Source organism: Protopterus annectens, chromosome 9.part0 (genome assembly GCF_019279795.1).
Source record: "Protopterus annectens isolate FY-2018-M chromosome 9.part0, PAN1.0, whole genome shotgun sequence".
NCBI classification, from domain to species: domain Eukaryota; kingdom Metazoa; phylum Chordata; order Ceratodontiformes; family Protopteridae; genus Protopterus; species Protopterus annectens.
Window position 1 is genome coordinate 323,964,631 of NC_056743.1, and position 23,547 is coordinate 323,988,177.

The following is a 23,547-nucleotide window of genomic DNA, read 5'->3' on the forward strand; positions in this document are numbered from 1 at the left end:
TAGGTTGCGGTATTAGTTGCCAATATGGAGTCTTTTGTTTCCCCTCATGGCTTTGCAGACTCCAGCATCCACTAGCATCATTCTGAAGAAACAGACAAAAAGACCACGGGCCCTGACATATCCAAGAAAGCTCAGTCTCTCCTGAAGTCAGTCAACACAGATGAGGTGCATGTTCAGCCCCCTGGTCCAGTGATTCCTAGGTCAAAACCCTCTGGCATGACCACTCAGGAGGTCATCATGGTCTCTGGTCTACCTACAAATGTTACCACGATACACTTGTCTGTTGGGTTTGAGGTCGCTCAACAGGTCTCTACTTCCAGCATCTGCACTGTGGGTCTCTAGGGAGACTGTGTCTACCTCGGCTATTGAAACCTTAACCAAAGTTGCAGCTGGACAACCTCAACCTCAGGTCATCCATATTAAACCGGTACCCAGACTGAAGCAAGTCACTATTTTTGTCTCCACCTCCATCCACTTCAGATGGAAGCCCAAGACCTCCTAAAAGCAGCACAAGAATTCATGGCTTTCATGAACTGCAGAGAACCCTCCCATACTTCAGCTACTGAAGCCTCCCCATCCAAAAGAAGCAGGGAGGTGGCCTTTCAGGAATATGCAGATGTCCTTCAAGGATGCATCTGCAGTCCTTACAAATGGGTTGTCCTGTCGTCAGGCAGCCCTTCGGTCGGCCGGATTCCAAAGTCTGGGTCTGGCTTCAGCTGGTGTCGCACTTCACCCGACGTCATTGCTGCAGTTACTCGGGTATAAAGGCATCAGCCAACGCCATTTTTCCCAGTCTTTCTTGCCGCGTGGCGCCCGAAGCAGAAGCTGTTCGCAAGTGCCGGTCGGTCAGAACCAGAGATTACTACTACCGAATACTTCTACTACTACCGAAGACTTCTAAAAAGCTAAGTACCCCGTTAGGGACTCTTTCTTGCCCCAACCGATGTCAGAAAAAGTGAATAACTGTTTAACTTGTGGGAAACAAATACCTCATAAAGATTTCCACTCTTACTGCTTACCTTGTTTAGGCCCAGACCACGACGTAGCAGCTTGTCTAGCCTGTGCTTCTTTTAACCGATGGACGCTTAGACGTCGGTTGGATTTTGCTGAGCAGTTTTTCGGCTCTGATCTTGCTTATATTATGCCGTCGGATCCTCCGACTTCACAAATATCCAAAACGCAGAAGGACCGACATCGCGGTCCGGTTTCGCCGAAACCGCTGTTAAGACAACCGCGAGTGTCTCTGTTTCGCTGAAACCGAGCAAGCGGTTCTTCCTTCAGCCGAAAGCTTACCTTCTACCGAGGCCTCTTCCAACCTGGTGGAATCGGCTTCTGAAATCCAACCTGCAGTTGTGGTTTCTCAGGAATTATCTGACACTATTCCTTGGATATTTCAACCCCTGCACGTGGAGCTGCTAGGCCTCCTGCAGCCATGTCCATTAAGGCCTTTGCCAGGGCTAAAGCAGCTAAAGCTACTAAATCTGTGCCTGTTAAGACCCCCTCTCACAGGCCTAGCTCCAGTTCCCAAATGCTTAGTTTAGCAGAGGATCTCATTTCTTTAATCCGGGGATCCCAACCTCTCCCAGACAGGGCCTCTCACCCACCTCCAGAGAAGAGGCCTAGAGCAGAGCCCCCTGAGCTAGTTTCCACAGATGATTATGCAGAGAACCCTCCCATACTTCAGCTACTGAAGCCTCCCCATCCAAAAGAAGCAGGGAGGTGGCCTTTCAGGAATATGCAGTTTTCTGTAACTCGGAAGATGAGGAGGAGTTGTACTCTGGGTGTCTGCCCTCACAAACTTAACCATATTTTGACACTGACACCTTGTCTTCCACCTCCCCTCCAATACCGTTTCCTTCACAGAAAGGTGGAGGCTTTCATTTGGGAAAGCAAACTGTTCTCGCAGGTTCAGATCCATCACAGGGAACTGTTAAGTTTGCCTTTCCCCCAGGCCATTCGCTATTCCTTGTTTGTACACCGTACTGGATAATGCTTTTGAAGATATTGCATTACATTCTGATTCCTTACCTCTTGCTTCTAGGAAACCAGATAGGTTTTTAGAGTGCTTCAACCTTGCAAGCACTTTACTGACGGAACAGATTGAATTTTTTTCAGTCTCCACTGAATCCACAAATGGTGCACCAATGTTGGCTAATAGATTTGGGGGGAAAAGCTTGTACCTCTGCCACCCTGGGAGTGAGAGCTTTAAATTGGCAGTTCCATATGCTAAAATACCTTTAATCTCTCCAGGATAAAATTTCTAGCTGAGTAGGACTTTGTTGTGGACAGAATCTTATCAAAGGAAACACAGGAGCCTGCTAGAGAAGTGTTACAAGTCTCCAGACGCTCCCTAAAGTGTGGCTGTGATACCTTAGATGTATCATGCAGAGCAGCTGCCACAGGTTCACAGACATCCATGGCTCAGGACCCAGGCCTTGTCAAATCAGGTTAAAGCTGAATTACTGGATGCTCCAGTAGATAAGGAATTTCTTTTTGGACTACCAGTTGAACAAGTTTTTGAGAAACTAGATAAAAAAGGAAAGGAATTTTATCGATCTCTGACACCTAGATAAAGTAGGAATTACCCTTCGAAAACTTGGGGTTTTCTCCCGAGAGAAGACAAAGGGAGACCTCTCTGTGGTAAGGGATCCAGACCAATCTAGGAGATAGCAATCAGAACAATCGCAAAAAACAAGGGAGTGCTAAAGAGCCCCCTCAGCACAGATACCAACTGTGACTATGTTAAACACCAATCACCTATACCCCTAACCACCCTCTGCTCCAAACCTCTGGCTGGAGGAGTCTCCTTCATCCTTGCCCAATGAAAAGCCATCAGCAGGGACCAGAGAGTCCTCAACATAATAGAACAGGGGTACTACATACAGTTCAAAGAAAACCAACTCTTCTTGGGCATTCCAAAACCACCAAAAGAGTGGGAAAGGCTCTTGCCACACATCCTCTGGGAAACTACTCCACCAAGGAGCCATTCAGCCTGGAAAAAGACTTCTCAAGGATGATAGTCATATTGATCACTGCTGCAGTAGTCAAGACTTCTCAAGGATGATCATCATATTGATCACTGCTGCAGTAGCTTTGGTTATATGTTGTATCCTGCCAGGAGATGACCCTTATAGCTGAGATTACTGCAGAAGTGATGCTTACACAGCTGTCCATTTCTTTCTATTGTCATGTTACAGTATTCATAACCTTAGGGAGTTGCTGCCTCCAGCACTGGACATCCGGCCAGTATACCATATTTTTAGAAACGGGGGTACATGTGACGTTGCATGCACGGGCCATAAACTGATGTAGGCTATATCTGTGATATCTTCATGTACCCCAACTCGGAACCTTTCTGCCACAGCATGTTTCAGATGTCTGATTGCCAGTCTCAGGAATCTGGCATTTGTTTAATTTCAGCCACCCATTTCAACCATTTTCTGGCTGTCCGCACTGAGATAAGTACCCTTGTGGGAATCTGTTCGTTCTCTGCCTTTTTCAGATGTACACGTCTTCTAGAAAGGGAAAGTGTGCTTGTGGAAGACAAATTCCACATAAGGACACTGGGCTAGTCATGATTGCAAGTCCTGTGACATTGTCAGTCTTTTGTTCCCAAAACCCTTAGAAGCCGTCTGGCGGCCTTAAATTTATATTTAGAGAATTGGCGATGTTCTTCATCTCACATTGCTGCAGTCCTTACACTTGGGTAGTCCGCTGTCCACGGTCGGCCCGAATATCAAAGTATAAGGCTGACGTCGGTCAGGGCGCATTTAACTGATGTCAGGACATCAGGGTACAAATGCGCATGACCGACGTCATATCCTCAGTCTTTTTTGCCGCATGGTCCGATGCAGAAGCAGCATTGCAAGTGCCGGTTGGCGTTCTGAGATTTTTCGATTTAGAAGTTTCAGACCGAGTTCAAAGTTGGCTAAGTACCCCGTTGGGGAATATTTTAGTTTTTTCTTGCCTCAGTCATTTACCGGATGTCAGAAAAGTTAATAATTGCGTTTCTTGTGGGAAACAGATACCGCATAGAGATTATCATACTTTGTGTATTCCTTGCTTAGGGCCTGAGCACGACGTTGTTGGCTGTCGCTCTTGTGCTAGATTTAATAAACGCACTATAAAGAGAAGGTTGGATTGTGCAAGGTTAGTCTTTGGGAAGCGGTGCAATTATAAAATGCCGCCGGATGCTCCGGCCCGCTTCTCAAGAAGCGCAAGTACAAGGCAGTTAAGCCTAGGCTAGAAGAACCGCCTGTACCGGACGCCGGTTCTTTAGAGGTGTCGGTGGAGCCGGTGGCTCCACCGGAGATTTCTTTGTGTTCCCAGAGTGAGACCTTATTATTGCAAGATGTGGTCTCTCAGGAGGCAAGTCAGGCTGAGGGGGCTTCTCAGGTTACTATACTCCCCTCCCTTCCTAAGGTGGCTAGGCCCTCTCCTTCTGTTTCTAAGGCTTCTCCCAGGGGCAGGCCAGGTTTCGCTTCAGTTGGTGTTACCCCTAGCTCTTCAGGTACTATGCCCAAGAAGCATATGCTTAAAATGGCAGAAGATTTGATTACTTTGATTAGGGGTTCTATGCCCCCTCCTGCTAAGAGACCTAGGGTGGAGCCTGAGCTGGGGGTTTTGAGCAAGCTTCAGATGTTTCAGAGTCTTCGGCTGAAGACTTGCAGGAGTACTCTCCTTATTCTGATTCTGATGTGGATGATTCTACTCCTTCTGCTACTCCTCCTGAGGATTTTTCTTTTTCAGAAACTCTTCATTCCATGAGGGAGCATTTTAAGTGGGAGGGTCAGGACTTCTCTGATTCCAGGAAACGGCTTAGGGAATTTCTGTTTTTACCCCAGCATAGGCCTTTGGCTATACCTCCTGTTTTGGATGTAGTGGAAGATGTTTTACAGAGGCGTCTCTTAATCCTGATTCTTTGCCTCCTGCTCCTGTTAAGCCGGATAGGTATTACAGGGTGCCTGAAGTTCTTAAGAGTCCTAGGGCAGACCCAGAAACTGTTAGCCAGGGGCCTAAGGGTGTTAAGGCTTCTGTTGTTAAGAATCCGGTTCCTACAGACAAGGAGGCTAGGGCCTTGGATAGATGGGGAAAGAAAGTTTATACTTCTTCCACTCTTGCTATGAGGGCTCTGAATTGCCAGTTTCACATGTTGAAATACCAAAACTATCTCCTTTCACAATTGAAGTCTAAGGTTGATGCTCTGGCAGTAGGTATTGATTGTAAAGAGTTGCAAGATTTAGTACATGTTTCTGAACAGGTGGGTAAGCATTCTTTGCAATGTGGTTTTGATGCTGTACAGGCCTCGTCTAGGGTGGCTGCCACTGGGACTGTTCTTCGCAGGCACGCCTGGCTGAGGGATCAGAATTTGTCTGAACATGTTAAAACAAGGATTTTAGATGCTTCTTTACAATCTGACGTGTTGTTTGGTCCTCTTGTTGAGACAGTCTTAAAGAAAATGGAAGACAAGGCTAAGTCTATGCAGACTGTTAAAGATTTTTTGCAGGTCCAGCCTCCAAAGTTTAGTAGAAATTGGCCTACTAAGGGGTGGACGTATCCTTCTTATGATTCCCAGTCTAGGGGTAGATCTAGACGTGGTAAGGGCAGAGCTCAGGGCTCTTTCAGGCCTAGAACAGGGAGTTCTCCTGCACAGGCTTCGGGTGAGGGCAGGGGTCAGTCCTTTCGTAAGCAGACCCAATGACCTACCTTTTCAGCTGCCAGAGCCTGCTCGCCTGGCAGCACCTTTGGGAGGAAGGTTGGCACTTTTCAAAGAAAATTGGAGTTTAATTACCCAGGACAGATGGGTATTGGATATCATACACCACGGCTACAGGTTTTATTTCCATACCTTGCCTCCTTTCAAAGGCATGCCAGACGTTCCTCCTCAACAAAGAATAGAGGCTCACAAACAGGTTTCTCTGTTGCTCCAACTACGGCCATACAGCCGGTCCCTCTGCCAGAAGTGGGCCTAGGATTTTATTCTCGCCTGTTCCTAGTACCAAAGAAGGGGAACACGTGGAGACCAATTTTGGATTTATCTATCCTCAACACTTATCTGGACATTCCCAAGTTCAAAATGTTGATGTTGCAGCAGCTTTTACCTCTGCTGGGCAAAGATCATTGGATGGTAACTTTGGATCTCAAGGAGGCTTACCTTCATGTTCCTATCAGACTCAGTTGCAGAAAGTATCTGCGTTTCGAGCTGGGACTTCTCACTATCAGTTCTCTGCATTGCCCTTTGGCTTATCTACTGCGCCCAGAGTGTTCACGAAAGTTCTGGCTCCAGTGATAGCTTTCTTCAGACTAAAAGGAATACAGATCTATCCTTATTTGGACGACTGCCTAATTCTGGCTCAAGGAAGGGAAGAGCTTCTTCATCATTTGGAATATGTGATAGCAGTGCTAAGATGCCTAGGGTATTCTGTGAACGAAATAAAGTCCAGTCTAGTACCCTCTCAAGACATGTGCTTTCTGGGTGTGAGACTGAATACAGCAGCCCAGATGGCCTTTTAACCCCGGACAAACAAAAGAGTCTATCCCTTTACTTCCATCAACTATCTCATCAGTCCGGGCTGACTGCAAGGACAGTCCTTCAAGCCTTAGGGTTCATGGCATCTTGTATTCTGGTGCTTCCCAATGCCAAACTGCATATGAGGAAGCTACAATGGTATCTCAAAATGTATGGACACAGCACTGCCAGGATCTGGACACTGTCATTCAAATAATACCTTGCATTCAGAAGGAATTTTTGTGGTGGGCTCAGGAATGTCACCTAAACAAGGGACTCTCTGTGACCCGCCAGAGGCAAGTCAGATTTTAACGACAGATGCCTCAGACAAAGCTTGGGGAGCTCATCTAAATGGAAAGTGGATACAAAACAAGTGGCCTGTCAGACTACAACATCTACATATCAACATGAAGGAGATGTTAGCAGTCCAGTTTGCATTAATAGCTTTCAAGGAATTCCTTCTTCCAGGACAGGTGTTGATTCTAACAGACAACACAACTGTCATGTGGTACATCAACAAGCAAGGGGAACGCATTCTTATCCTCTATGCAGGCAAGCAATGATTTTGTGGGAGACTGCTCTCAGTTTACAGCTCAATCTTCAGGCAAGGTTTCTGCCAGGAGCACAGAACTCCTTAGCAGATGTGTTGAGCAGGCGAATTATGGATCCCCACGAGTGGAAATTGGATCCTCATGTATTTCAGAAATTGACAGTGTCATGGGGAACTCCAGACATAGATCTGTTCGCTTCTCCACTAAACCATCAGCTGCCAAAGTTTTGCACGAAAAGGTTTCATCCCACAGCTTGGAGAGTGGATGCTCTTTCTTTCAATTGGAGCAATCTTCATGTGTATGCCTTTCCACCTCTGCCTCTCCTCCCAAAGGTACTTCTGAAGGTCAGACAGGACAAGCCAAGGATGATTTTAATAGCTCCAGATTGGCCTCGACAGCACTGGTACCCATTACTAAGAAGTCTAGTACGGAAGCCTCCATGGCCTTTGCCTTCGATTCCACACCTGTTGTCACAGGAGGACAGCCATTTGCTCAATGTCAAGCTTCACTCTCTGCACCTAACAGCCTGGCATATTCTGTTTTGAACCATAATGGGCCTCCACTTCCTCAGCAAGTTTTGAATGTTATTTTGGAAGCTAGAAGGCCTAGTACAAGGAAAGTGTACGCTGATAAATGGAAGAGATTTTTATTTTGGAGTGCAGCAAAAGATTTTGATGTTTCTGAGCCTAATTTGTGTGTGGCTCTTCAATATCTTACTGAGTTACTAGACAAAGGTTTGTCTTTCTCTTCTATTAAAGTTCATGCTGCAGCAATTTCAGCTCACTATGGTTGCGACCCGCCATTGTTTTCTCATCCTTTGTTCAAGCAATTTCTTAGAGGGGCAAAGAATATAAGACCCCCACGAAGGGCTCCTACTCCTGCTTGGGATCTCAATTTTGTGTTGGAGAAACTCACTCTACAACCTTTTGAGCCTGCAGCTACTGCTGAGTTGAAATATTTATCATGGAAGACTGCTTTTTTGTTGGCCATTACCTCTGCAAGAAGGGTTTCTGAATTACAGGCCCTTATGGCAGTTGAGCCTTTCTTGATTTTCCATAAGGATAGGGTATCATTACGTACTAATCCTTCCTTTATGCCTAAGGTGGTTTCTAGTGTGGCTTTAAACCAGACTATTCATTTGCCTACTTTTTATGCAAATCCCCAAAATAAGGGGAAAAGATTTTGCACACTTTGGATGTACACAGGCAGTTGCGTTATTATTTGGACAGAACTAAAGGGTTCAGGCAGTCTCAGCAGTTGTTTGTTTCTTTTGCTTTGAGTTCTCAGGGCAAGCCTGTGTCAAAACAAACTATTTCTAAGTGGATTGGGTTTTGCATTGCTTTCTGTTATTCCCATCATGGCAAGGAGGTTCCAGCTGGGATTAGGCCTCATTCCACTTGGGCTACTGCCACTTCAACAGCTTTTTTGAGGGAGTGGCAACCAAGGATATTTTGGAGGCAGCTACTTGGAGTTCTGTGCATACTTTCTCTAGGCATTATCACCTGCCACTTTACTCTAAGTCCAGGGCTGGTTTTGCCACTGCGGTTTTGCAGGGCATTTTGGCAGCTCCTGCTTCCTTATAGTTAGCCATCCTCCCTTACCTCTGCTTTGGGATTCTACCCAAGTGTAAGGACTGCAGCAATGTGAGATGAAGAACATAGTACAGTTTTGTACCTACCATAAATGTAGATGTTAGAAGATCCACATTGCTGCAGTCCAATTTACCTCCCTCCTTCCCTCTGTAGTTGGAGGTGGTTGTGTGGGTTGGGTTGTACATATTGTGTATATTGTATATATTGTACATATAGTTAGTGCAAGGGTGGTTGGTTATTTGTTTGCTGTCTTTTGGTTTTGACCTTTATTTTTAAGGTCTTCTGACATCTGGGGCAAGAAAAGACTGAGGATATGACGTCGGTCATGCGCATTTGTACCCTGACGTCCTGACGTCAGTTAAATGCGCCCTGACCGACGTCAGCCTTATACTTTGATATTCGGGCCGACCGTGGACAGCGGACTACCCAAGTGTAAGGACTGCAGCAATGTGGATCTTCGAACATCTACATTTATGGTAGGTACAAAACTGTACTTTTCCAACGTTTGGCGTCTGTACTGTGAAGCTGAGCGGGCACCTCGGAAGAGCCGCCTATGAAGAAGGCCATGAAAGTTAAGCCCGATACCCAAGCTGCGTCTCAGTTGTAGGGTGAGATTCTGGAGCAAGTTTCAGCCCAGGATAGCTTCGGACATCAGGTATTTCACTGCAGCCGGAAACTGAAATGGAAGCTGGTTCAGCAGATACCCAGAGTATGTCTGCTGAAGTTATTCAACCATCAGAGCCTGATGGTGAAGGGGAACCATGGCTCGTGGCTTCAGAGGGGCCTACTGCTGCCTTGCCATCCACTATGTCCGCACCCAGGCCTACAACTACTCCTACCTCAACTGTAACTCCAGAAGAAGAGTCCCTCACTCCTGATTCCCCTGGAAAAGATTTCTCCTTTGGGGATACCATTTCCCTGCTTAGGCAACATTTCAGGTGTTTCTGAGACGAAAAAAGATGCTTTTAACTCATGCAGATGGAACGGCCCTTACCATCTGCAGTCCCATCTTTGCTTCCAGCATTCTAGGATGCTTTTTCTGCTGCCTCTCAGAGCCCAGAGTCACATCCTCCAAAGTGTCTGCAAAGCAGTAGTACCTTTTCAAGAACCCACCAGCAGACCCTGCAGTCTAGTGTCAGCAGAGAAGTCCTCTAGACAACTACTTTCCTCTTCCCTTTTCCCTACTGATAAAGACAGTAAATTTATGGACAGGTTGGGGAAGGAAGTATATACTTCCGCCTTGGCCATTAGAGACATTAATTATCAGACCCACATAGCCAAGTTTGCTTTAGACTCCCTGACCAAGGCCTCTCCCCTTCTGTTTGAGGTTCCAGACCCACCAGCCAAGCCCAACTGAGTACCCTTCTGTCGACAGTTTCTCAAGTGACCAGACACTAAAGTGCAGCTATGACACTTGGGCAAAGTCTGCTGCTTCTGGTTCTGTGTCAAGGAGGTTTTCATGGTTGAGACGTCAGCCTTTACCTATGGATGTACAAGCCAAGTTGTTAGATGCCCCTTTGGACAACAAAGCCATCTTTGAAACTGCCTCTGAATAGTTACTTAAGTCTCTGCAGGAAAAATGTAAAGACTTACAAAATCTTAAACATTTATTGGTTTCACCTGTAAATAGATTCCATAGAAGTTACCCTCAAAAGGCTAATTTTGTCAAGAGGTAGTCCTGTCATTCCTCTGCAACTCAGTCCAAGTGACGGAGACATCCTAGGTAATGGTCTGCTCCTAGATCTTCTACTACTACCACTCCTTCCTTTTGGAGGCAGCTAGACCCAGATAGAGCTACTCCACTGTGACTCTTTCCTTACCCAGTACCACCCCCCATCCCTACACCTAACCCTTTTTCTACCCTCCTGGCAGAAAATCAGCACAGACGGTGAGTGCTATCCATCAACTGAGAGGGGATACTTCATGACTTGGTGGGCAATTCCACCCTTTTAGGGAGTTCCTCAACCCCCACTCAATCACTTTCCACTTTTTCCCTCTATCCTGAGCCAACTCCTCTCTCAGGGAACTTTAGAACTAGTACCCGAGGATTAGTTAGCCAAGGGGTTCTATTCCAGGATGTATTTGGTTCCAAGAAAAGATGGTCCTTGGAGACCCATACTCTACTTATTCCACCACAGTCTCTTCCTCAAGGTGCCTATGTTTAAAATTCTCACATTACAGCACCTTCTTCCCTTTTTTCCTCAACAAGCCTTCATAGCCTCCCTGGATCTGAAGGATGCTTACCTTCACATCTCTATTCATCCTACTTGCAGGAAATTTTTACGTTTCTCAGTGGGTTCTTCACATTTTTAATTCTTTTAATTCCTTACCCTTTAGGCTGTCCACAGCCCCAAGAGTTTTCCATTAAGTGTCTAGCCCCAGTCATTGCACATTGTAGACTGCAGGGCACACAAATTTATCCTTATTTGGACGACTACCTTCTTCTGCACCAGGATTCTCTCACCCTGTTTGAGCACTTGGACAAGGTTTGCAAGTTCTTGCAGAGGCTAGGCTTCATGGTGAATTACCTAAAGTCTCAAATGACTCCTTCCCAAGATTGTTTTTCTGGGGTGCAGGATAAGGACAGACATGATGTCAGTCTTTGTCCCTGCCCAGAAAGTGGAATTTCTTACTCAGTTCTTCCACTCCCTGCTACCTTATACGAACCATCTCGGCTAGGGAGTTTCTCAGAATCCTAGGATACATGGCTTTCTTGATTCCTGTGGTCCCCCTAGCCAGGATGTACATGAGGAAGTTTCAGTGGGTCTTGAGAAATTCTTGGAACCAGCGCTCATCCCTTGGAAACAAAACTTCCTACTCTTCCCTGCTTAAAAAGGGAGCTGTCCTGCTGGATTGCTACCATTGCCCTCAGTCAAAGGGGTATGTGTGCAGACCCCTCCACCCAGACAGCATCATTACTCAAATGCATCAGATCTAGGTTGGGAGGCTAACCTACGCAATGCCAACACCCAGCAAGGTAAAGTAGTGGAAACCAATGCTGTCTTGGCCAGAAGGAAGTCTCCAGCAGGATTTTTGGTTCCTCCTTCTGTATTTTTAGGAGGACTTTGTGAATCTAAGGAAATGCAGGGAAGGCATACAGGAACATTCCCTCCCAAGAAAAGGAGGTAGTGTCCACCCTTCAGGCTTGTGGATGGGGAAGCCATGTGCAAAAGAGGGGCATTTGTCTGTTCTGGGAGGAGGCAAACAGATCTGCCTGTGGTATACTCCACCTGTGAATTAGATCCAGAAATACCTCCCTGTGAAGCATCCATTCATGGGTGGGTGTTAAGGTTTTGCACAGGATATCTGCCATCCCATTGTCTTATGATGGAATGTAAACTGCCTGCAAGTCAGTGCACCCATGATTTTCCAAGATGCCTTTATGATCACTATAGACAAGACGCTTACCTTCATGTCCCCGTAGTAAACTGTCTCAGAAGATACCTATGATTAGTAGCAGCAGGCTCTCCCAGTTCTCTGCTTTAACATTTTGGCTGTCCATTGCTCCCAGAGCTTTCACAAAATGCTTGGCTCCTCTGCACTGTAGAACTCTTGAAGTTCATATTTACCGCTGCTTGACTACTACTGCCTCATTCAGGGAAGATCCACAGCAGAGACCCCTAGATGCCTTGCACATCACTGTAGTTTGCGTTCAGAAGGTAGGTTTCATCTCAAGTCTTCAAAAGTCACAAACATTTCCTCAAACAAGGATCCTCTTTCTGGGAGCCCTCATAGATTTACACCAGTAGAAAGCCTTGCTCTCGGAACAAAATAGAGCTGTTGACGGGCCTGCCTCCAAATAAACACATCCCAGTAGGATAATTCCTGAGGATTCTGGGAAACATTACATTCTGCATTCTCATGATCCACTTGCAAAGTTACATATGGGAGAACTTCAGTGATTCCTAAAAATGCATCGGTCATATCAGCTTGCATGCACAATATTCCACCTTTCTTATAGCACCTCCACATGAAGCTTTTCTGAAAAGGGGTAATTCACTGGAAAGCACCCAGAATTACTCCTATTCATGCCTGGGATCTTAATTGTGTTAAAGAAACCAACCTTGCCCCCTTTGCTGCTACTGTTTCTCTAAAGATGCTCATCTGGAAGGCCATTTTTCTTTAAGATGTCATATTAGCAAAGATGGTTTTAGACCTACAAGCTCTCGTGTAAGGAATCTTTCACTGCCTTTCACAGGGTTAGGGTAACCCCTAGAACAAAACCCATCCTTTGTGTCCAAGATGGTATCAGAACTTACCTAAACCAGGCTATCCGCCAACGTAGTCTTCCCAGATCCACAGAACAGGGCAGATCATCCTTCATTCCCTGAAAGTGCACAGGCAGATGAGGCACTGTTTAAATAAGTCAAAAAACGGTAGTAGAACATACTAATTACTGGTGATGTTTTTCGCAGAAGGTAAACTGAACAGGCGTGTCTTCAAACACAGCATTTCAATATGGCTAGCAAATTGTATAAAGTCTTGTTACTCGTACCATGGAAAATATCTGCTTGGACATATTAAAGCCCATTCCATGAGGCATGGGCAGCTCCCACTGCTTTCCTCAAAGGAGTCCCTACCCAGAGGCAGAGACATGGAATTCACTGTACACCTTTACAAGCAACTATAATAGGCAATGCCTTAAGGGCTAGAGCAGGATTAGCCACAGCCATCCTGCAAAAACTTAATTTCCTGGGGTCATACGGATGACCTACCACCCACCTGTTAGATTTGGGAGTCTTACCAAGAATCATTACTTCAACACTGATTACAAAGAACATAGTTTAGATGTTCATCGTGCATACAGCTGCAGTCATAACAGATGGGTTATCCTGCCGTCAGGCGGGTCCTCGGTCGGCCGAATTCCAAAGTCTAGGTCCGGCGTCTGTTGTCGTCGCTTCTTCCCTGACGTCAGTGTGGCAGGGGTATAAAAGAGGCAGCCGATGCCATTTTCTTCAGTCTTTCTTGCCGCGCGGTGCCCGAAGCAGAAGCAGTTCACAAGTGCCAGTCGGCCAGCTCCTGAGATTTATGAAAGTATTTCAGCCGAAGTCTTCTTGAAAGCTAAGAACCCCGTTGGGGAAACTTTTCTTGCCTCAGACCGATGTCAGACAAAGTTAATTGCATTTCTTGTGGGAAGCAAATACCGCATAAGGTTTTCCACTCTTTCTGTATACCTTGCTTAGGCCCAGACCACGACGTCTCGGCCTGCCGTTTCTGTGCTAGATTCAATAAATGCACTATTAAGCGTCGGGCGGAGTTCGCCCTTCACTTTTTCGGCAAAAAATTTAATTATATTATGTCGTCGGATACTCAGACTCCAGTTTTGAGCAAAAAACGCAAAGATAAGGACCGACATACGAGGTCCGCACCACCTACTGAAACCACGCTAAGGCAGACTACTGGTTCTCCGGTACTCAGCGAGGCGCTTACGCAGCCCCTGACTACCGATGACAATGCATTACCAGTCTCTTCAGTACCCGATGTCGCAGGCTCCTCAGCCACCATTCCTACTACAGATCCCGACGCCACTCCTGGCAGGGAAACTCAGAATTTAGACAGGCCTGCCATTTCTCAAGGGGTCTTCAGGTTTTCCTCCTTCTCTATTTAAAGCCTTCACTAAATCTAAAGCAGCCATGAAAACCAAAAAACCGGTTCCTCAGACCCCCTCTCAAGGCACCATGCCTAAAAAATAGATGCTTAAAATGGCTGAGGATTTGATTACTCTTATCAGGGGTTCTCAACCCCCCTCTGACAAAAGGCCCAGATTAGAGGAAGACCACCCTTCCTCAGATCAAGCTTCTATTACCTCAGAACTATCTGAGGACCAGGATTATGCCTATTCTCCATTCGAAGACTCTGATGCAGAGGAGTCTATTCCCTCGGTCTCCCCCCCTGAGGACTTCTCTTTTGGGGAAACCCTGCATACATTGAGGGAACACTTTCATTGGGAAGGCCAAGATTACTCAGATTCCAAGAAAAGGCTCCGGGAATTTCTTCTGCTCCCCCAGCATAGGCCTCTGGATATCCCTCCTGTTTTAGATGTATTGGATGATGTGTACACAGAAGCCAGCCTTAATCCAGATTCTTTGCCTCCAGCTCCTGTTAAACCAGACAGGTATTACCGGGTTCCTGATTCACACCAGTTTCTATACAAAAGCCATACTGCTGACCCAGAAACAATTTCACAGGGTCCCAAGGGAATTAAGGCCTCTACTGCTAAAAACCCATTACCTTCAGAGAGATTCCAGAGCTTTAGAAAGGTGGGGGAAAAAGGTGTACACCTCGGCCACTTTAACCATGAGGGCATTAAACTGTCAGTTCCATATGTTAAAGTATCAGCAGTTTTTGATATCTCCGCTGAAAAGCAAGATGACACAACCAGAACAACCAGATTTAAAAGAGTTGCAGGATTTGTTGCATGGTGCAGAGCAAGTGGGTAAGCATACCTTGCAGTGTGGTTTTGATGCTTTAGAGGCCTCATGTAGAGCTGCTGTTACGGGGTCTGTTATACGAAGGCATGCTTGGCTCAAAGAGCAAACCTTACCAGATCATGTCAAAGCTAAATTATTAGATGCACCTCTTCAAAAAGATGTATTGTTTGGTGTTAAAGCTGAGGAGGTGCTAAAGAAAATGGAGGAAAAAGCGAAATCAATGCAAACAGTGAAAGATTTCCTGCGGGTACAGCCTCCACATTTCAGCAGAAACTGGCCTTCAAAAAATTGGTCCTTTCCAGCCACAGACAGACCTCAAAGGGGCAGATACAGGCACCCAAGGGGTAGAGGGCAACCTCAAGGATCTTTGAGCCAGACAGTGGCAAGCACCAGCCCCAAGAGGAGGAGAAGATAGATCACAGTCTTTTAGAAAACCGACACAATGACTTCCCCCAACACCTGCCAAGCAAAGCTTTAATGGTAGCACCTTTGGGCGGAAAACTGACATTATTCTCAAAAAATTGGCATATTGTTACAAAAGAAAAATGGATTCTGGACATTATAGACAGAGGCTACAGGTTCCACTTTCACACCCTTCCAAAAATGAGAGGCATGCCAAACCTGCCACAAAATCAAAGGGCAGAGGCACAAAAACAAGTTTCGGCTCTCATGGACATGAAAGCAATTAGAGGTACCTGCAAAAGAACAAGGTCAAGGGTTTTATTCCAGACTATTCCTGGTACCAAGGAAAGACAAAGATTGGAGACCTATCTTAGACCTATCCATCCTAAACACTTATCTACAGGTGCCAAAATTCAAGATGCTCACATTACAGCAGCTTCTTCCCATGCTGGGCAAGGAGTCTTGGCTGGTAACATTGGACCTCAAGGAGGCATACCTGCATGTCCCTATCAGACAAGATTGCAGAAGATACCTCAGATTTCTTGCAGGTTCAACCCATTACCAATTCTCTGCATTGCCCTTTGGCTTATCTACTGCACCCAGAGTGTTTACGAAATGCCTGGCATCAGTAATCGCCTTCTGCAGACTACAAGGGATACAAATCTACCCATATCTGGACGACTGCCTGATCCAAGCGGACAGCAAGGACATACTACTGCAGCACCCGGCGTTTGTAATAAAACTGTTGAACTTCCTGGGATACACAGTCAACAAAAAGAAATCAAAACTAATACCCTCTCAACAAATAATTTTCCTGGGTGCCAGCTTGGATACAACCACCCAGATGGCCTACCTCACGCCAGACAAGCAAGGGCAACTGTCTCAATACTTCAGAAAATGGCAACTTACACCAGGCTAACTGCAAGGAAAGTCCTGCAGGCTCTGGGATTCATGGCATCTTGCATCCTACTAATCCCATGTGCAAAGCTGCATATGAGGAAACTTCAATGGTACCTGAAAAACATATGGTCTCAACACAGCCACAGCTTGGAAGCAATTATACCACTCATTCCATGCCTTCAAAAGGAATTTTTGTGGTGGACTCAAGCTTGCCAAAGAAACACAGGTCTTCCTTTGTGTACCTCAAGCAACTCAAATCATCACAACAGACGCCTTAGACTATGCCTGGGGAGCACACATGATAGATCAGTGCATTCAGGGAAAATGGACCCGAAAAGAGAAGCACCTTCACATCAACCAAAAGGAAATGCTAGCCGTGCAAAAGGCTATTATGACCTTCAAAGACCTACTGCGTCCCGGCCAGCTGTTGATCAGGACAGACAACACCACAGTGATGTGGTACATAAACAAACAGGGGGGAACTCATTCATACTCCCTGTGCAGGCAAGCCATGACCTTATGGAACACAGCACTGGAATTGCAAATTCAACTACAGGCACAATTCCTGCCAGGGAAGGAAAACACACTGGCAGACAACCTAAGCAGAAATATGACAGATCCACACGAATGGAAGTTGCATCCTCAAGTTTTCACAAAGATAACTCAGGCATGGGGGCAACCAGACATAGATCTCTTTGCTACCCACAGAAATTGCCAGTTGAAAAAATTTTGTTCAAGGACCTATCATCCACAGGCCTGGAAAGTGGACGCACTTTCCTTACATTGACAGTCTATGCCTTCCCGCCTCTTCCTCTGCTGCCCAAAGTTCTATTAAAAGCCAGAGCAGAGAGGCTGAAAATGATTCTCATTGCTCCAGACTGGCCAAGACAACACTGGTATCCGCTCTTGAAGAGCCTGACGCATTCCCCACCATGGATCCTGCCTCTAGTCCCTCTTCTGTTGTCCCAGCACAACTACAAAGCCCTTCACAGCAATCTCAAAACTCTAAATCTAGCTGCATGGAGAATTCCTTGATTTCCCAACAGTTTCTCCTCTCCAAGGAGGTGCAGGATGTCATCTTGGAGGCCAGAAGACCCTCTACTAGAAAGGCCTACTCCGACAAATGGAAACGATTTTGTGCCTGGAATCAAGAAAAGGGACAGAATCCTTGGGTAATAAATATACCTCAAATTTTACAGTACGTAGCTGACATGTTAAACAATGGACTTTCCTTCTCCTCCATCAAGATCCACACTTCAGCCATTTCTGCACAATACAACACAGATCCTCCTTTATTCTCTCACCCTCTCTTAAGGCAGTTCCTCAGAGGGGCAAAGAATATAAAACCCCAAGGAAACCACCAGTCCCTGCTTGGGACCTCAACTTTGTATTGGAAAAGCTGACCCTTCCTCCCTTCGAGCCAGCATCTTTGTGGCCTATGCTGCAGGTGCTCAGGGAAAGGCCATTTCCAAACAGACAGTTTCAAAATGGATAGCCCACTGCATACGCTTTTGTTACTCATTTCATGGAAAAACTGTGCCTGCATGCATCAGATCCCACTCCACCAGAGCCACAGCTACCTCTGCAGCCTTCCTCAGGGGGTCCCTACCAAGGACATTTTGGAAGCAGCCACCTGGAGTTCAGTGCACACTTTTTCCAAGCACCATCACCTTCCACTATACTCAAAATCTAGAGCGGGCTTTGCCACAGCAGTCCTGCAGGGCATCCTAGCCCCTCCTAGTTCCACTTAGTGCCTACCACCCTTACTTAGCTTTGGGATTCTACCCATCTGTTATGACTGCAGCTGTATGCACGATGAACATAGTACAGTTTTGTACCTACCATAAATGTAGATGTTTGAGTGCTCATACAGCTGCACTCCAGGTTTCCCTCCCTCCATCCCCTCTTAGGACAGGCCTTATGACAAACATTTTTCATATAACCTTTTTTGGGGTATTCTTTTATGGTGTATTTGCTTGGAACTACTGTTTTTGATTTATCAACATTGCATCCTTCTGGGGGCACCTGACATCTGGGGCAAGAAAAACTGAAGAAAATGGCGTCGGCTGCCTTTTATACCCCTGCCACACTGACGTCAGGGAAGAAGCGACGATAACCGACGCCGGACCTAGACTTTGGAATTCGGCCAACCGAGGACCTGCCTGATGGCAGGATAACCCATCTGTTATGACTGCAGCTGTATGAGCACCCGAACATCTACATTTATGGTAGGTACAAAACTGTACTTTTTGTTCCACATGCCATAATTGTAGATGTTTGAGTAGGTCAGTGTTACAGTACATACTGCCACCCTTCAACCACTCTATTTACTTACTGCTTTTATTCCCCTTGCTAGGTGCAAGGGATAGATGAATTCTCTGCAGATAGTCCTCTTATCTCCATCATCCCTTTAGTGCCTTCTATGTTTTGTCCTTTTCAATCAAATCCAGACAACTGGGAGGTTGTACTGTCTTTAGACCTTAGACTTCTTGTTCACTACTTGGACCTGAAGATGGTGTCGACAGGCACACTTCTTATGTTTCATAAGTAATTGCTATGCTTTCAACCTCCGAGGACTTTTTTAATCTTAGCCGTGCTTCCCAACCATGAGAATTAAACCCTGTACTTTGTGTTTGTAAGGTAAACACCTTGACCATTGTACCAAGCTCTTGTCAAAAAGTGCTTCTTGTATTGAGATTTTATCATCCCAGATAGGACTGAACCCACAATCCTTGGCTTATTAGGCCAGTGCCTTGTCCATTAGGCCACTTGGGCTTGTCTACCCTGACTGATGTCTGGATGTCGTTTGGCTATGGATGATGCAAAAACTGTGGGAATCGGGCCAGTTGCAGGCTTCTGCTGACAGGAAGACACAAGAATCCGTGCTACAACATTGATGTAGTCTAACATTTACATTTATGGCAAGTGGGACTCAACTGGGCTTTCTATAACTTGTTTAAATAAGGACAGCAAACAGTTAAACATATTGTAACTTTGAGTGCCACAATAAAATAAGCTTGGGTTATGGTTGAAAAGGAACTGAGGACAAGACTTCTGATATGAATAACAAAATAGATGTTTAGTTCTAAGACTAGTTACTTATCAGTGCTGTAGACCAGCACTTTGTGATGGCTTCATCTTGGTAAGAAGTAGTCTTTTCAACAACATGTGATGCATGTAGGTGGATATTTCACTTCTTGACTGCATTTTGAAGTGGTGTAAAGATGAGTCCATACCGTTCAGCCTCGTAGAACAAGAAATTTGGACAAAGCCAAAAAATAGGAGCAGATTTTAAATGCTGTTATTAAACCGAATAAGTTTTGCATTAGCATTCATTTTTTGAAGGTTATCAAGTCTGAAACTCAAAATGTATGCCATTGTTGGGCAGCACAGTGATGCAGCAGTTAGCATTGCTGCCCACAGCAAGAGGTTCTCTGGTTCGATTCTCGTCTGAGGTGTCTTCTGTGTGGAGTCTGCATGTCCTCCCTGCAGTCGCATGGGTTTCCTCCAGGTGCTTCAGTTTCCTCTCTCATTCCAAAGACCTGCATCTGTAGCGTTTCTCCCCGTACCTCCACTGAAAATGTGCTGTGTCCCAGTTGGACTTTCCCAGTAAACAAATGTTAAATAAATTTAGTGACTTCAGTCCTCAGTGCTTTGCCAGAAAACCGCAAATTGTATGAGGAACAGGCCCAAAAAATATGAGGCAAAAATCTGAACATTTTGTCAAAGTCTGGACAGCTGTGAAAGTATGCCTGCATCATCAGTAGAATACCAGGCTGTATTGTTGCAGATTTCTGCTAGAAATTATGTTGTGACAAAAACTGGATATTTCATTTCTTGTGTTTGGGAAGAGAAAGGAAATGGTGTCTACTTAGTCTGGGTAAGCATTGCATGACTATATAAAACCATCAGAGTGTTGTTGATGGTTTTATTCCTTTTGCATGCATGTTGGCACTTACTCAACTACATGATGACATTTTGTGATATTTTGGGAATGAGAGCAATCTGCTGGCTTGTGGCTGTCTCACTGTGTATCCAGAGTGCTTTTTTCACAGTATGAGTAGTAATGAAGAAAATTATGCAGAACAGTGCATTCAACAATGAAATAATTGTAACTGTTATCATTTTACATGTACAATATTAATTGAGATTAGTAACCATGTTTTTTTTTTTCTTCTGTGTTTCCATGGTGGCCTTGCTGCATGAACAGAGTTGCCTGCTGAAGAAGGTAAACCTTTTATTTTTCTACTGAATGCTTCATCTGTAGAAATAACATTGTTTTCTTGATTTCTGCTTCATATAAGGGTTGTGTGATGACTTAAAATTGTGTTTTGTAACACCTAATGCAGTCTCCTGAATTAAAGTTGTGGTTGGTGTCTGGCCAAGACTGGGGGGGTTAGGCTTGTTCCCAGCTGTGATTGTGACATGGAGCAGAGTGCACATTCATTATTGTTTATCACCTTTGATTTACATCTGTTCTGCCATCCCCAGCACACACCTGAATTATTTCTTTTCCTGGAGTTTTCAGGGGCATGAGTAAAAAAATGTTTGTATACAAAGCTATTCATTGATTCCAAAAACAAATGTTCACTTCCATCACTGCCATTCTTGCATTCTGTTCTTATGTGCAGAACATTTAGTTTACTTCCCTGGTATGGATCACAGCATTGCAAACAAGTCCTGCCCTTAACTCATCTTTAACTTGATCTGCTGTGAAAGAATAACCACTGAGCATCTGTGCTTAACCTACTGCATTTGGCTTTTGCTCATTTTTCAAGTATTATCTGGTTTGCTAGTGATTGGTGGGGGGAGGCTGGATTCTTCTGTGTATGTTAAAAGAATATGAACTTAGTAATTTTTGCAGAAAGCGTTTGTAATATGTATGGATGTTGGTTTACCTTCAAAATGTTGATGGTCGGAATGTTGAACCCACTTCCGCAAACACCGAACTGCGCCTTCTTAAAACTTCGAATACTGATGTTCCGAACTGCAAAAATCTCACCCCCTTTTTGACCCATGTTAGCACTTGTTTGTAGGTGTGGAGCGGTCAGAAATGACGTTTGAGGTTTTTTCAAATTTGTGAAGTTTTCGTGGTTCGGCTTTAGCAGAAACGTTTCGGTGGTGTGGCCATTCAACTATGTACAGTCGACATTTTAAAGGTAAACCATGTATGTTAGTTTATGATAAAGCTGCATTGTAACTCTGCAAAGAACTATTTACTTGGCCATGTGGCCTGTACTTTTAATTCAGTTGACATGCAAAATAGTGTGTGATACTTGCTAATTTACCAAGGAAGGTTCAGAGCTGCAAGTATAGTTGGTAGAAATCTAATGAATTTTAATGTCAACATTTCTGCAATTGACTTACATGATATAAAAGCTTGCTTGCATGCATACAAAGCTTAACCTTATTTAATAAATAGGAAGGTTAAACTTGACTAGAATTCATGAATTTAAATACAAGTTAAGTAATTTCTGTTACTGCAGATTGTGGGAGCTGAATTAGCCAAGTTAAGGACACAACCTGAATGGATTCTTGTTTTACTCTTACAGGGAAGTCATTACTTGAGTTGGTGATTGAACAGTTTGAGGATCTTCTGGTGCGGATTCTCCTTCTCGCTGCATTTGTGTCATTTGTAAGTATTCTTCTTGAAAGATGGTTAGAAGTGTAATTTCAGGAAGCAGGAACTGTTGTGGAAATCTTTGCAAAGAGAGCCCACGGAAGTTAATTTCTTAAAACTGTGGGTGTTTGGGAAACTTTTCAACACTTGCCCTGCCACAGTTTTTTTTTTTATTCCTAAACAGACACATAAACAACATTCTCCTACCTTCGTTGAACAGATCAGTCTTAATATTGGCTTTAGATGGATGATAATGTCCTATATTTGGAAAGCGTGCAATGTGTTCAGATTTGTTTCTGAATAGAGAAATACAGAAGGATCCATTTGCTGGCACTAACTCATGCTGGCCAGCAGTGGAAGCTATTATGTTTAGTGTGAAACTAGATCTTGACAATGTGCTAGAGGTGCTTAATAAGCAGTCTTTTTCTGGATGGCCAGGCATACTTGTAGAGATCCATGCACTACAAAGATTTTGCTGCCTACTGCTTTAAGGAAACCTTATAAGTTAATTGTGTCTAGTTTCCGAATAATTTCAAAGGGCTGCTAGCATTTTTTTTCTAACAGTGTGCTGAATATTTAAACCTTTTTTGTGAGGTGGGTTGTTTGTAAGTTATCGCCTGTTAAACTATCGCTGTACATATGCAGTTGATGTTAGTGTGCAGTTTCTTCCTGCAACTTTATGGGAGGGGTGAATCAAAGTACACTGAGAACTTTAAGGTGGGAGGTGTAGGAGGCATGATTATTGCTGTTCTGTGCTGCTGCTCTTGCTGACAAATGTGATCCAGTTTATGCTTTGAGGTAACACCATTTGTCATGGAGTTTGTTAGTGCTGCTGAGTGTAATGCAGGAGTGTTGAGTGATTTGCACATCCAGACAGTTGCATAGAAGCCTCTGACAGATTGCCAAGGGAGGTATACAAGTGAGGCTGATGTAAGGATGTTCTTAGTGTTTCACTGTTGCAGTCATTACTTTTGGGTAATCCTGCTGGCAGGTTGCCCTCAGTCGGCTTGAATTCCAAAGTCCTGAGTCCTGCGTCGGCCGCTGTCGCCCCTTCAGTGACGTCAGGTCGTTAGGGGTATAAAAGATGTGGCCAACGCCATTTTCTTTAGTCTTTCTTGCTGCGTGGTGCCCGAAGCAGAAGCAGTTCGCAAGTGCCGGTTGGCCGACTCCTGAGTATTTCGAGTTCGAATTTCAGATCCGAAGTCATCTATAAAGCTAAGTACCCCATTGGGGAAACTTTTTTCTTGCTTCAGAACCAATGTCAGAAAAAGTTAATTGCATTTCTTGTGGGAAGCAAATACCTCATAAGGACTTTATTACTATATTCCTTGCCTAGGCCCTGATCATAACTTTCTAGGTTGTCTGTTTTGTGCTAGATTTAACCAACGCACTATAAAGCGTCTGTATGATTTTGCATTCAACTACTTTGGACGCAGGTTTAATTATCCAGAAATGTCGGGTAGCCATCAGACTACCGGAGTTCACAAAAAAACGCAAAGAAAAAGACAACCGAGGCCCAAAACCGACGAAGCTTCTCCTAAGC

At 44.8% G+C, this 23,547-nt stretch overlaps 1 protein-coding gene across 1 annotated transcript in view; it reads left to right on the plus strand.

Moving 5' to 3' along the window:
- ATP2A3 (ATPase sarcoplasmic/endoplasmic reticulum Ca2+ transporting 3) overlaps positions 1-23,547 on the plus strand; it is a 1,260,930-nt gene that overhangs the window by 203,892 nt on the left and 1,033,491 nt on the right. The window contains exons 2-3 of the mRNA XM_044082905.1: positions 20,595-20,612; positions 21,937-22,019. Of these exons, the coding sequence (XP_043938840.1) occupies positions 20,595-20,612; positions 21,937-22,019 (101 nt within the window). The remainder of the gene's footprint in view (positions 1-20,594; positions 20,613-21,936; positions 22,020-23,547) is intronic.